This window comes from Pelodiscus sinensis, chromosome 6, assembly GCF_052426305.1.
Source record: "Pelodiscus sinensis isolate ZL-2025 chromosome 6, ASM5242630v1, whole genome shotgun sequence".
Taxonomy (NCBI): domain Eukaryota; kingdom Metazoa; phylum Chordata; order Testudines; family Trionychidae; genus Pelodiscus; species Pelodiscus sinensis.
Window position 1 is genome coordinate 33,270,124 of NC_143057.1, and position 15,826 is coordinate 33,285,949.

Consider the following 15,826-nt stretch of genomic DNA (forward strand, 5'->3'; position numbering starts at 1 on the left):
GTTGGGGTTTTTTTTAATAATCGACCACACTTTCTGCAGACAGAACAAAAGTGTCCTACTTTATAGCATATATCAATTCAAGTGTGGAAAATGGATTAATTAGCCAGGAAAACATTACTTGCACCAGTGAAGACAAAAGTAAATAGCTGAGACTTAGTGAAATGATTTATTAGATTAATAGTGGAAAAACTAAAACTAGATGCACCAGAACAGCTGCATAATACTAGTGAGCCTTAATTTTATTATATTTGTTTGATATTATGGATCACATAATTATTTAAAATAAAATAAATAAAACTCAGGTCAACTCAGACACATTAACTAAAGTGCTGTTCTATAATCATCGGACTGGATATGATATTCAAGTCCCAATCTGCAAACCCTTACTGCCAGGCCTTACTGCTGTGAATAATCCATTGAAATCAGTGAGACGGGACCATTTGTTTTAATAAGCATTGTGCCTGGCTGTGTTTGTACTTTCAGGTGCTAAGGTAAAAAGTGGTATTGATTAAATATTGCTACATCTATAATAAACATCAAAGGTCTGATTCAGAGCATTCCGAAATCTCACAGAAGTTGAGCATTATTTAAAAATAAGTGTTTATAGGATTTTGAAATCATGTGTTACTCTTGATAAAAACCAGTTTTCCTCTTAGACAGTTGTGACCATAAGCAATTCTCTATTCATACCTTGCACATTATTGTAATACTCTGCAAAATATGCCTTGTGAGGCACACTGGGAAACGAATAACTCACTAATTGTTAATATTCTATCTTGATATATGTATGTGGTAGATATTAAAGAGTTATGAATGTATACTGAATTATGACTGCAGTGTGCATAAATAAGGTATATCCAGGTAACTGTTAAACAGGTTTCTCCTACACCTGTGATGTGTTTTTTAAGGATGGTAAAAGACTAGTCGACTATTCGATAAGCATTTGCTTATCGGATAGTATTTTGACTAGTCGATATCCCACCCCCCCTTTGCTGCCTCTATATTATAGAGGCAGCAATGGGAGGAAGGGGTACTTCAAAGTGACTTTTCAAAGGGGCTGCCACTGCACAAAGGGTCAACTGGGGAGTCCCCAGATGACTCTGCATCTTTCAAAAGGACAGCCATGGAGCCCAGAGTTGGCAGTTTCAAAGGGGATGCCGCTGCTCAGCTGTGTGGCAGCTTCCCCTTTGAAACTGCTGCCTTTAATTCAGGTTTCCCAATAATTCTATTTAGCTATACTTGGGTTTTTTTTTATATTTATTCAAAATTGATTGTTCCTTGCTCAAATGTGTGAATTGAAATTATATTTCAAAACCTGGACTAAATAAGAGTTCTAAAAGTAGAGGCTCCTGAGGGATGCTCTAAATCAACACATCCTAACCCCTCTTGCCCCTTCACCAGAACTGTCTGCTTTTGTAAGCAATGCTAGTGTGATCTGTGTAATAAAGACGGGAGTTATAAATACCTACACCCCTATAACTTTTCTCAGAAGGGCCATCTGCCATAAGGCACTTCTGCCAAGCCAAAACTGGTGCAGACCTATGTGAGTTAAGCCTACCAACTGTCCAGAAGCTCATTTGGAATAATATACATGCTTTGCTGATTATGCCAGCTGTAAGTAATGCAACTGTCCTATTGTCTGATGATAAACCAACTGTGATAGTGGTTGGTGAGGGTGTTTTCTAAATTAGCCTGTAAGTACATCAAGCCAGGGACTTAGTTCTGTAATGTAACAAACTCACTTGAAATGTTGAATAGAGAAATGGTTAATGGCACCATAAAGTTTGATAATCAACCCTCTGTCAGCAAGGCAACATAATCTCCTGACTCATGTAGTCATTCCAGTTATATACATTTTTTTCTTAACACACTCACACCAAAGCAGAGCTACATATATGCCTGCTTTTATTACCCACCAACACATTACACTGGAACATGGGCATAGATTTCCATTGTAAAGTAACTACAGGCAGTCCCTGGGTTATGTACAAGATAGGGACTGTAGGTTTGTTCTTAAGTTGAATTTGTATGTAAGTCGGAACTGGTACATATTGTAGGAGAAACTCTAGCCAAACATTTCTCCAGAGCTCAGTTTTATTCTCCCACACCTCACTTCCCTCAGTCCTTTATTCTCAAGCTGAGGTGTCTGCTGAGAAAAGCCGCTCCGCGTCTCCCTGGTCTGCTGAGGGCTGAGGGGTGGGGGGGGGGGGGGGAGGCGCGCTAGCTTCGCGTCTCCCTGGTCTGCTGGGGGGAAGCAGCTAGTGTGGGGTTGCCTCACCCCATTTGTAAGTAGGGATCCGATGTAAATCGGATCCATGTAACCCGGGGACTTCCTGTACTGCCATCTCTTTGCTGTTTTATGTATTTTTTGCAGTGGAAAGTCATATCATCGAGAGAGAGCCTCCATCACAAAGAATGTAATTTTTCTTTTGGTACCAATGTTCAGTGGTCATCTGAAGAACACAATGGGATAATGTTTGTTCTCCGGGGGTGGTAATTTGATTATACAGTACAATATCTATCCTATCTGCTACTGAATCGCTTTGATATCTTCCAAGTAGGAAAGGCAACACATGCTAATGTCTCCAGGGTTTAGTGTTTGGGGTAGCGGAGAATTTGCTTTCATGATATGAAACTGTATACATTTCCTTGTTTAGTATAGGAGTTTTTAAATGTAAAGGATTAATGATAGTCTGATCAAAGCTTTGCACAAACTCCTTCCCCACCTCCACTATTAAGATAAAAAATGGGATAGAAAGCAATCTTGAAAATATTATGCCATTATCTATACGGCTGTATCTGGAATATTGCCTTCAGTTCTGGTCCTGTTTCAGAAAATGTGCAATAGAAATAAAATAGAAATAGGTGACAAATGATTAAAGGGATAGAATGACTTTCAAACCATAAGAGACTGAAACCGTGGGATGCATTTCAGGAATCAGAAATTCCAGAACAGACAGACAGAAACACAGACTCTCAAATATGTAGTAGATAAATGGGCATCAAGTAAAAAAGGAAAGGAACTGGAGGAGAACATGTGAATTTTAAAAGACCAGTTAGAATTACCAAATCAGAAAGTGGAGGTTGAGGAAGCAGTTTCTGCTGAAGTTGATGTGGAAAAGAAATAGGTGACTTCATCCTAAAAGGAAACTTTCAGTGTCCTCCACAGTTAAGATTTTTTCCTCCACAGTTTGTTTAATTTTATTCATAAAATTGAGGAGAATAGTGAATATTTATTACTCAGAATTTCAATACATCAGTAACAGTGAGTAGGGAGAAAAAAAAACAACCCATGAATCTGCCACTGACTCATCAAGAGCTAATGCAGAGTTCTCCTGCATGGGTGGGCTGGTGCACCTTCCAGCCTCTGTAAGGGTGGTAATTATGATTGTATTGAACTACTAGTAGAGAGTTTTTCTAGCTCCTTCCATTAGCAGTCTTCACTCCTTCTAAAATTGACACCTGAAGAGGTGGAAAGAAGCACATAACATTAAACAAACACATTCCTGTCATGAGTCAGCAGAAGTCTATTGTGAGAACCTGCAGCAATTGATCAATGTTACAGCAGAAAAGGTCAGTGTGAACCTAAGTAACTTGGAATAAACACAGAGATGAAAGAAATGGTGCTGCTTTTGACAACTAAATTCCATTTATCCAGACCCCTCTCTACTAAGGTTATATGATGTACTCTTTTCAAGAAGGGCTAGGGGATCTTTAATCCAGCTGGTAAATTGGAAGAAAGAGGCAAAAAGGCTCTCATCCAAAGGGCACCACCTCTAATGCTGCAGCTCCTCCTCTCTTTGTTACTACAGTGCAGTGCCAGCATCAAGTCTGAATTAAAGTTCTAGTTGAGTGTTGACCTCACACTTCTACACAGGGTGAATGCTACCAGAACCACCAATGACATTTTTATAGTGGTGTGTTTCCTGTCTAGCTAACAGCTATATTTTTCATGACTGAAATGATCTATTTTTAAAGTCATGTCCAGACATGCCCAACATGTTCAAATTGTAGTGCCTGAAATGCAACACCAGAACACATTGTTTGAAGAACATACAGACTGTGTCTAGACTGGCAAGTTTTTCCGCAAAAGCAGCTATCTACACTGGCCACTTGAATTTCCACAAGAACACTAACTTCCTACTGTCTGAAATCAGTGCTTCTTGCGGAAATACTATGCTGCTCCCATTCAGGCAAAAGTCCTTCTGCGCAAAGCTTTTGCGCAAAAGGGCCACTGTCGACAGCTCAGATTAGTTTTATGCAAAAAAGCCCTGATCGCGAAAATGGCGATCGGGGCTTTTTTGCACACAAGCACATCTAGATTGGCACGGACGTGTTTCTGCAAAAAATGCTTTTGCGGAAAAGCATCCGTGCCAATCTAGATGCTCTTTTCCACAAATGCTTAACGGAAAACATTTCCGTTAAAAGCATTTGCGGAAAATCATGCCAGTCTAGATGTAGCCACCTAGTCTAGACAATGGCACACTAGCTTTAGCACAAAAAAGGAGATACTGAGGGCATTTCAGTTGAATGACAAATTTCCCTATCCTGATCCTTAGGCAGCATTATAGTGTGTATGAGCATCTGTACATAGATGTAGACCCAGATGCATCCACAGGCGCGCGCGCGCACACACACACACACACACACAAAACCAGCTGCCAAACCTCCTCCTCTTGGGGAAGAAAGCCAATAATGTGAAATGCAATCCAGTTGCTTCCCTCATTCCTCCTCCCAAGGGGAATTATTTTAAAACTTCAAGCTCATTCTTTAGTAACAACATTGCCAAAAGAAAAAAAGAGCCATGGTTGGGGGCGTTCAATAAAAGAAAAACAGTGGAAAAAAGAGTGGAGAAGAAATTTTGGGCAATAAAGGGGAAAGGCTAATACTTGCCAGTGATCAGTGTTGTACAGTAACAGAGTAATTTGATGGGAAGATTGGTTAGGGAAGGGCTTCCAGTCAGCAAATTGCTTAGTTTGAGAGGAAGTTGACAGCAGTAGAAGATAAAGGGCCAATTAGAAATGGGGTTGGCTGCAATGGTGGGGAGTGATTGGAGAAGGGAGTCAAGAAGGGCTTGGCACAAGCAACAAAGTAGTTTAGTACACCATTAAAAAGGAGTTTGATAGTCAGGTGAGGTTTGGTAGTGGGAGGTGAGTGTTCTCTGGCAGAAGATGTTTGACATGGCAGGTGGACAGGGACAGGTGTTAAACACTAGCAGCATGGAATAGTTGGGGAATGAGAGCTAGAGAAAGATTTGACACTAATGAGAAAGTGGTTAAATATGAGGAGTGGGGTGCCATGGGCATTTGGTGGGAGGGCTGGTACAGGGGCTTACCAGAGATTGAGGTTGGCCTGGCACAGAGAACCAGCCTGGGATGTTTGGGGGAGGGGGCCTAGCATGGAAAATGTAAGTGGGTGGCCCAGAAGAGCTACTTCATAGGGGTTAAGAAGATGTGAAAGAATGGCATAGGGGTCTAGCCGAGGGGAGGATTTGAGGGGTGGGGGGGCCTAGCCTTGCACAGTTAAGTGGATGGGGGGGGGTGTTGAAGTGACATTTGGGAGCTTCAGCTGAGGAAGTAGGTTATACCTAGGAAAGCTCATGATACCACCTACATGTTGTGTTAGTCTCTAAGGTGCATTGGTTATTTGGGAGCTAGTCTGGGATGGTTAAAGGAGCAGTGGGGGAGTGAAGGTGGCATAGGGGGGCAGAAAGCTGCCGGAGGGGGGTATTGGGCTGCTTGTGGGCTCAGCCGGGACAGTTAGGTAGGTGGGAGGTTAAGGGGGCATTTGAGGGTTAGCCGGGGGTAGTTAAATGGATGGGGGGGGTTAAGGAGCATCTGGGGGTCTGTCCGGGACACGGGGGGGGGGGGGAGCCGGCCGGGGCAGTTGAGGCGGCGAGCGGGGGAGCTCGGCACTGGCGGCAGCGCGCTGCGGGGAAGGGCTTGGCAGCGGGGCGGTAGCTGGCGGGGCCTGCCCGCTGCCGGCCCACACTCCGCGCCTGCCCTCGCAGCGGAGCGGCCCGGCCGCCGCCCCCATGTCGCTGCCTGTGGTGCTGCCGGGCTCCTGCTGCCCCCTGGCCGGGCTCTCCGCGGCGCCTCAGGCGGCGGCCCCCGGCCCCGCCGCCCCGCCACTGCCGCCGCCTCTGCGGCCCCGCCGCTCCGGCTTCCCGCACCATCGGCCTCCGCCGGCGGCGCTCTCCCCGCTGCCCGCCCGCCGGGCCGCCGCCGGGCTGCTGCCGGCCAGACCGCTCCTGTCCCTGGGGCTGCTGCAGCTCATCCTGGGCTGCTGCATGGTGGCGCTGAGCTTCGGGGCGCTGTCCCTGAGCGCCTCGCCGCAGGTGAAGAACTCCTGCCCCTTCTGGGCCGGCTCCTCGGTAAGTGGCCCGGGGGCGGCCACACCTGCCGCCACAGCCCGGGGACGGGGCAGCTAGGCCGGGCAGGCGCCATCTCCCGCCTGCCCGCAGCCACCTCTGCAACCTGCTCGGCTCTTTCTCTCGTTAGCGGCCACATGGCCGGTCTGTTATCTAGTCCGGCTCGTTAGCTGGCGCGGGGCGGGTCTGTTATTTCGTTAGCCAGTTTGTTAGCAGGCACGTGGCTGATCGCTCAGTCTAATCTATTTTCTGTCTCGCTAATCTCCTAGCTGTCATCTATCTGGGCACTCTAATCCATTATCAGTCTCCAGTCTGTTCGCTCTCACAGGTCTGGGCTGGTCTCTATCTAGCTGATGTATTATCACATATCTGATTGCTGCAATCTGACTAACTAGGATAACCTTAAAAAACAACAAAAAGTCAGGTAGCACTTTATAGACTAACCAAACAGGTAGATGCTATCATGAGCTTTCGTGGGCACAGCCCACTTAGCTAATCTATTAGCTACCACATCTGATTGCTGTGATCTGTGATCTATCTAGCCAGTCTATTAGCTGCTACATATCTAATTTGTTATCTGTCTGATCCATCTACCTATTTACTAGCTACCACATTTGATCAGTCTAGCTAATCTGTTAGCTCTTACATGTCAGAACAGTCTAAGCAATATATTTTCTAACTAGTTAATCTATTAACTAACATTTTTGGGAAAATTTCGTGGCCCATGTTATACAGGAGGTCAGAATACATACATTTCGTGGCCCATTCTGGCTTTAGAATCTATTAATCTATTTACCCATTTGTTGTATCTATGTACCGGGCTGTGGCAAAGACAGACATTGCCTCAGACATTTTAGGCACTACATCCGTAATTAATAATACATTGTCTATTGCTGGTAACATTCATAGGGTGTTATGCTTTCCATCATGAATTTTGGATTTAAGGGATTAACTCTACTCTTTTATTGCAAAAGATTTATTGAATTTAATGAGTCTTGCAAAGTGTGATCTCAGGCCATAATCCTACAAGAAGCTTTACAAATCCAGACCTTGGTTGAAATGCCTTATTGATTCTTACAACATTCCAGATGGGTGCATGGATATGCCTGCACAGAGCTCCTTGCAAGACTGAAGCCTAACTGATTAGAACAGGGGAATGGTAGTCAGGATGCTTAGGTGCTAGTCTAGTTCTTCTGATTTGCAGTGTGATATTCAGCATGCTACTTAATCTTCCTGCATGTCAGTTTCCCTATCTGTGAAATGTGTAGAATCTGGTATTGGTCATCTTCCTTTCCAAGTGCAAACTAATGGTTCTTATCAGCCTTTTGTAACTATTTAGTCTTTGAGATGCTACTAGACTAATTGTTGTTTTTAAAGTTTTTCCTGTTACGGACTCACTTGGCTATTCCCCTAAAGCTTATCTACTCACTTTTTCTTCTTCTTCCCCTTCAATTTTTTTTCCATCTCTTTCCCCCCCCCCCCCCCACCTTATTTATTCTTGCATCTGGACTTCCAACACTCCAGTCATCTGAAGAAGTGGGTTGTGCCCACAAAAGCTGATGATACCATCTACATGTTTTGTTAGTCTTTATAGTGCTACTAAACTATTTGTTGTTTTTTAAGTTTTTCCTGTTACAGACTAACTTGGCTACCTCTCTGAAGCAGTTGTAAAATGTCTGTAAAGCACTTTGAAAGCTTCAGGTAAAAGATGCTCTCTATACATATATGTAATATTAATAAGTAATATTACTTATAGAAGCACTTTTATAACAAATTACATTCTTAACTGAATTATAAATTCTCAGTGATCAGAGGCCATATATTTTTATTTGTTCATTAGTGAGAACACTACTCTTTATTGTTTCTGCAAGACAAAAATAATCTGCCATATATTTGAGAGAGTCCGTCTGTTTGTTCAAAAACTCCTCCTAAACAGTAAGAGCTAGGACCACCAAATTTGTTGTGTGCTTAAAACAAGGTAACGGTTTGATTGTACCATGCAGAAAAGAGACAGAATCACCAGGCAGGTGAAAGGGGCTTCACTTGAGCCTTCCACCCTTCCAAGGCCCCCTTATTTTTTAGGAGACTTTACTGGCTGTTCTTATTTGTCATGGAGTGAGGGGAAAGTATACAGTTTGCTGCATTCCTCAGTCTGCCTGGGGAACACGGGGCAGATGAACCTGCATCTGCCCCAGATGGAGGACATGTCTCCTCTGCAGGTGTGCCTGCTGGAGCTGCAGCAGCCATGGACAGATGCTTCTTCCCTGGTCCCAAGTTGCTGTGGTGAGAGAGGGCTGGGGTTGTCCTCTCTTCCCCGGGGCAGCCTGTATACTGAACCCTCATCACTACACCAGAGCAATGATTTAAATGGAGATTTTCATTTTATTTTCCAAAAAAACAAAATTGAGTTAAGGACCCAAGCAATGCCAGATAAATCTTCTAGTATAAATAATATTTTATATTGCTGTCTATAGGCCTTACTTCTGTAGCAGCACAAACCCTAACAAAGACATTCTTACAGAAGAATAAACAAATATAAAGAGGAGGCCAAATTGACATTTTTTGTAACTGATTAGTTTAAATGTTATCCTTATGAAAACTTAATTTCTCAAACCTTGTGTGTCTTCTTTTAAATGCCTATAACTTTATTAATGTAGTTCAAACCAGATTGTTTCAACTATGGCTAATGAATATCCCATTTAAGACTGAATACATAATAAGCTTGCATGTATGTAACAAATTAGCTTTTTAATTACTTGAGTGCAGAATGAATTTGTGTTCTGTTGCTCAATGGGAAAAAAAAGCCTTTTCCCTTATATGCCTACAGTTCTAAAACATTACATTTGACTATAACATTTACTAAAATTATTGTTTCAGGGTTGACAGACATAAGAAAATTTATCCCAAAGATAATTATGTGAGAAAGCTATAAGCAACTTCAGTTATGGAGTTAGGATGTGGATGCTTTCTCATGTGTGACTATAACATCACAATGCTTTCTTAAAACAAAGCACAGAAAAATTATGAGTAAGGCTTAAATCACATGCCTCAAAGTTGTAATAAACATTAAAGCAATCGTGCAGGCTTTCCTGTGGCAAAACACCCGTTGACATTGTGATAGATATAATAATTTCCTGCAGTGGCCCAGACAAACGTTGTTGATTTAAGTTAATGTGTCATTGTGGGCCACAGATTGTAGGTAATTTCATGGGGAAGGGTGAACTACAGCCCTCCAAGAACTAAAAATAATGGTGGTAAATTCACTCCGGTTATAACATCTCCTGAGAGGTACAACCATCTGGACAGGCGTGCATATAGAGGTTCAGATTGGATTCTCTAGAGAAAGGACTTTTGGATAGCCTGAATTTAAACTGATCCAGGGCCTGCTTTCTGTTCCAACAAATGGACAGGACTTTCTGTTCAAGGGAGGTCCCAGTCCTTCATGGGAAGGGTTGGAAAGACTTGAGCTGTTTATATGTGTGCTTGTTCTGTGCCAAGACAGTTACGAACATGGAACCACAAAAAAGTTCCTTGGCAGAGTTTGAAGGACTGTCTCTTACTAGACCCCTTGCTGGGGTTGTGGTGATCTCTGATAAGGTTATTAGTACCTGTAGAGGTTCTTTTATTGGTTTAATGTGCTTTTTCTCTCTGTTTTCAGTGCTTGCTAGGGGTGTTAGATATAGTGTAATTGAATAGTCATGCAACTGCATGAAATCTTATTGCTTATACGACTATACAGTAGTCTCTGAGGGTGGGGCCAGCAGTCAGTGTGCTCCTAGCCCCATTCCCAGGGAGCCCCCTGGCAACCCATGCTGCTGTCTCTGTATCAGAAACAGCAGTGTGGGGTGGTAGGCAGGAGTTGGTCCATGAGGTCTGTGTGGAGTGGCAGCAGCCTCTGTTTGCGGGGGGAAGTCTGAGCTCCCCATGGACAGTGGTTGCTCAACCTCTATCTGCGGGGAGCTCAGACCGTCCGTGGACAGGGGCTGCTACTGGGTACCAGCCACTGTTTGTGGTGAGCCCAGACCACCATGGGCAGAGGCTGCTTCGTGGCAGCCTCCCCTTGTGCTGCTGCCTCTGTTAAAGGCACTGCAGAGCTGGTACTGGCAGGAGCTGGTTTTTAAGCCCCCCCCTCCAACATCGTCTCCTGTCTGCCCTCTCTTGCTGCTTCTATGGGAGGCAGCAAGGGGGGGGGGGGCAGGTGGGTCCGTAGAGCCAGCACACGTGGAGAGCCAAAAGCTGGCTCCTTGCATGAATCGGCTCCAGCCTGCCCCACCTCCACGCAGCTGCCTCTTTATCAGAGGCAGCAGCACGGGGAGGGGGCAAGCAAGTTGGTTGCTCCTGGGTAGCCCGCTTTAAACCAGCTCCTCATGGGCACCAGCTCCCACTGCCCCCTCCTCTTGTTGTCTCTGATAGAGAAGCAGCAAGTGGGCATGTGTGTGCCTGTAGTCAATAAGATTAACAGATAAACCCGAGCTTATTGGTTAACTGTTTATGTAGACTACACATTGACATCCCTAGTGCTTGCTTAGGAAAAGCTGTCTGGTACTTATAACTGTGGGCAATGATGCTGTTTATAGCATCTGAACAGAAAAAGCAAAGCAGGCTCACTTAGGCAGTCTGAGTCACTGGGAAATCCATGGTGTAGGCAGGGAACCATGCAGCCTTGAAATGCTCCAGTCAGAAGGGGTGAGATGTGAGTCTGTACCTGAGAGAAATAATGGGAACCAGGACCTAAAAATAGATCCTCTTGGTGGACCAGTTCAGGTTCTGTAGCCCTGAACTGTGGCAGATATCAGTGATGTGTTTTACTTACAACATCACATGATAACTTCACATTCATATCATTCACAGGTTGTTACAAAACTGCAATGTTACAGATGTAGTTTTGAACGTAATGGCAATGTAAATGTTTTGGCCAACTCATGATGCCTCGTGAGACTAGAAGTCATTGGAGTTATAGAAGGGATTTACTTATTTTAAAATACTAATGAGTGCAGTTCCATTTGCTGTAGCCTATCCCTTTCTGGTGCAGGATATAATCTTGAAGTTTTGTGTTCATTAACCTAATCGCATTGGCTCAGATCCTCAAAGGAATTTAGGCTCCCAACTTCCACTGATTTTAATAGGAGTTAGGAGTCTAAATTCTACATCAGGATTTATTCCTGACCTGTCAGAATGGAATGAACTCCATGTATATGTATGTAAATCTTTAGCTGTAGATCCTTCTGAGTTGTTCTCTTGACTGAAATACTGAGTTTAATAAAATAAGGCAATATAATACAAGAATTTCTTTCTTTTGGCTCCCCTCCAGCAAAACAGTTGAACCATGACCAAACTTTGAAGTCAATGAGATTACTCCCTTAAAATTACACATGGGCACAAGAGGTTGGCTGGTTAGGGATCTAAGTTAGTAGATATGTTACTTTGCAGTCAGATAAGTTGTTTGAGTTTACTGAAAAAATAGGTAAAACTGTTGTGTACATTTCTAGAAAATTGTGTACATGGACTAAAAAATAAAAAATAGAATAAAAAAATCTGATCATGTTATAAGGTAAGATATTCTCATAGGTGAAGTGTCCTATTCACATTGGCTCTGATTGTCCAGTCATTCAGGGCAGGTTTACACTGGTGTCTTTCTACTGAAGTCAGTGGAGTTACTCCTGTGTGAGAGGGTCAGGCCCACTCACTTAAATAAGGAACATTTTATCAATGTTTCTACTTGAACTCTGAAGTTAATAGTTTCTTTCAATATATTAATGATGGCTGTAAAGAGGGCCTGCCAACATGGTGGTTCAGTCTTGCATAATTGTTTGTTTTTTTGCTCTTGCAGGTGATCTTGTCAGGAATCATAGGTTTAACAACGTGGAAGAGACCAGTAATACTTCTGGTATGTATCTGCAAACACATGTTTTAAGGGAAGTATCACAAGATGCTCTTGATATAATAGTACAGTACTGGTACAGAGGTTAATTTACTTTCCCTTTAAAAAATACTGGCATTACTGAATTAAGCAAACAAAAGATTAAAGCAAACCAAGGGGTATACACAGCTCTTGTTAGCAGCAATAGGCATTATGGGACTGTACTGAGAGGAAGTAATACTATTGTAATTTAATTTTACAGAGCTTTTCCATTCATGTAGCTCAGTGTTTCTCAAAGTGGTCCACAGACCCACTCTGAAAAAGCTGTTATCTGGCCACTCTGGTTTGTTTATTTACCAGTTCCACAGCCACGGAGTGACCTACTGCTTCCCACAGCTCCCCTTGGCTGCAAAAGGCGAACTGCAGCCAATGGGAGCCACAAGGCTCTGTGGCTGCAGACTCAGTAAGTAAACAAACCAGAGCGGCTTGATAGCAGCTTTCTCAGAGTGGGTCCACGGGCTAATCTGAGAAACACTGGTGTAGGCCTATTTCCTAATTCGAAATTATAGATTTGGGATACGAGTAGCACATCCGAGAGCACATCTACACAGCAGGGTAAAGTCGAAATAAGCTACACAACTTGAACTATGTCAATTGCATACATTAAGTCAAAATAGCTTATTTCAGCTTTTGCGCTGTCTACACAGCAGGAAGTCTGAGTTAGAGTAATCTTCCTCCAACTTCCCTTACTCCTCGTAAAATGAGGGTTACAGGAGTCAGAGTAAGAAGTCTTCTAGCTCGACATTATTTCAACATTGTCGAAATAACTACTTGCTATGTAGACATGGGCTATGTTATTTTGGAATAATGTTGCTGTGTAGACATAGCCTAAGAGACTAACAAAAGTATATACGATCATGTGCTTTCATGGGTAAAACCCACTTCATCAGTCTTAGCCACTAAAGCTCATGATCCTATATATTTTTGTTAGTCTTTAAGGCAGGGGTAGGCAATAATTTTTGACCAGGGGCCACGTCAGAAATTTTCAAAGTGGCCTCAGGGCACCCCAGAAGGGGTGGAGCCAGGCCACTTCTGAGATTCCCCTAATTGGTCTGGGTGGAGGAGCGTGCAAAGACTTTGCTCCCCCCTCCCGAGAACCGCCAGCTGTTCTCAACTGCTAATGGGTCGCTCTAAGCACCCATGCCCATGGCAGTAGGAGAAGACTTTGCGTGCTCCCCCATTACCCCAAGTGAATCAGGTCCTGGGGGAGGGGGAGAATGTGAAGTCTGCTCCCACGCTGCAAGGGAGTCATCTGTCAGCTGAGCAGCAGCTGGCCGATGACTTTAAGTGCTGAGCCCCTTGCAGGGTGGGAGAAGTCTTTGCATGCTTCCCCTCCCCCCAAGCCCTGTTTGGTTTGGGGGTGGTGGGGATCATGCAAAGTCTCTCTTATTCCCTGCATCTCTGGCACACAGTGCTTAGTCAACTGCCAGGGTTGATTCTTAAGCACCGCATGCTCCCCCGTCCCTAGGCCCTGATTGGCCTGGGAATGGGGGAGTGGCAGGGACTCCAGGCTGGTTCTACTCACTTAGCAGGCTGGATCCAGGCCATGGAAGCCCTTTTGCATACCCTGCTCTAAGGTACCACAGGACTACTCATTGTTTTTAAAATTACAGACGAACACAGTTACCCCTCTGAGTTTTAGGATAACAATTCACATCTATGTATCCTGTGTTGTTTCCTGGCCCTGAATTTTTTTCCATTCTGTTTTGTCAGCACTCTGGCAGAGTATGTTTTGTCATTTGGGGATAATACTATTCAAGTTTCCAGAAAGGAATTGCTCTCAGGACTGATCACTCAGCTGTAATATACTGGTGCCTACTACTACAGCGGAGTGGTCGCTCTAAGTACTACTGTCTTATATCATTTGTCTTTGTCGTGCCTCCCATATTTAAGAAATTATACTCTTTTGATAGAAATATATAAATGTACAGAGTATGTAAGCTGTATCTAGATATAAACCATCTAAAATGCTCTTTGTTGTGGTGGGTCTGATGTCTCGGGGACTGGAAATGGGATATGAAACCTTTCATTACTAGGTCACTGCTTCATCTCTCTTCGAGGACAATAGTAACCAAAATATGTTGTCACAGGCTACTTTTTTGGTGAGACGTGAAAAGTGGGGTGGTTTCTATCCAGCTTCAGTTGTTGTCTAAGTATACAGACCAAGGACTGGATAGGTATGTTGACTAAGTTACTTTCTCTTCCTTAGAAGAGGAGGTCTGTCCAGATGAGAGACATTGGTGGGATAGTATATAACTTGCTTTGTTGCTACCTATGTTGTACCAGTTCTGTGAATAATTAGAGAAGATATCCAGGACTCTCAATATGGCAGTTTACACAAGCACTGAATTTGTTTAAAAATAAATATAAATGCCATCTGTCTTTAAGAATTTCAGCCCTACAAGGAGTGTGGTGTTTCTGTATCTGGAAAAAAATGATTACAGCAATTGCTGTTTACTATAGCTCCTTATTATTTCCTTCTCTTCTACAGTCTAATCCTTTTTTTCATATCCTCCTTTTTATTGATTGAATGGATTATTTCTCATTTTACCTGAGCACTGAATCAGTACACTTAACTTTTTATTTTCATTTACTTTCATTCATAATAAGTATGATTCTTTAGTATTTTTCATTTTTGAATATTTCTATGTTTGTGAAATGTGATATCTTTTCCCCAAGATTCGGGACAGAAAGGTAATGGTACAAAATTCATCACCAAGTTTCATATCACATGGATTCTTTAATACAGAGAACCTTGCAGATGGATTAATTTAATACATTGTCATATTTAAGAATTTTGTATAACTTAGATTTTTTTAATTGAACACCAGGGCCATTGCAGCAATCTGAGAAATCTGGATAGTCTCGTGTATGTTTTGAATTGCCAGGGTTTGTATTGCATCATGATGTTAGCATTTGCACCATCTTTGAAGAGATTTTGGACACTGTAAAATATAGTTATAACATTAGTTGTTGTTGGATTCATCTTGATCATTATTTTTACTTCTATAGCTGGGTCAACATTAAAACTCTCCCTTCGTGTTCATAAGCTAAAACCTTATTATCATCTTTGTTTTTATGCATAATTGTACTTTGAGCTGGTGATTCTATAGAGAATACTGTACCATTTTAAGTGCTTTTAAAATTCTCTGTGGTTTGCCAAAAAATAAGTGCTGCAGGTGTCTTGAAACTTCAAAACCAAATGTTAAAGGCCATGAAATTGTTTAATTTGATGTAGATTAAGAGCTCTCAAATCTAGTAATTAAATTTGTCCAAAGAGCTATTTGGGCTTATTCTTTTCATCATAATAAAATAAATAATTTCCGTACTGAATGCTTGTATTATTCTGCCTCTGCAGCTGCTTATCGCTTAGCAGTATTTAAGTAATCTTACAAAGGAGCACACATTTTTCTCAACTCTCCTTTATATGCATGTGTTTAGGTAATGTCACTGCTTCAGTTGCTTTCTTTGTGTGTGTCCAAATGAGGATAAATTTGACACAGATTTCTTCGTCCCTATACTGTACTATAAACAGA

The 15,826-nt window shown here is 42.7% G+C and overlaps 1 protein-coding gene across 1 annotated transcript in view; it reads left to right on the top strand.

Moving 5' to 3' along the window:
* Positions 1-5,872: 5,872 nt before the first annotated feature.
* Positions 5,873-15,826, top strand: part of ENTREP1 (endosomal transmembrane epsin interactor 1) — a 44,128-nt gene continuing 34,174 nt past the window's right edge. The window contains exons 1-2 of the mRNA XM_075931697.2: positions 5,873-6,373; positions 12,201-12,257. Of these exons, the coding sequence (XP_075787812.2) occupies positions 6,035-6,373; positions 12,201-12,257 (396 nt within the window). The 5' untranslated portion in view covers positions 5,873-6,034. The remainder of the gene's footprint in view (positions 6,374-12,200; positions 12,258-15,826) is intronic.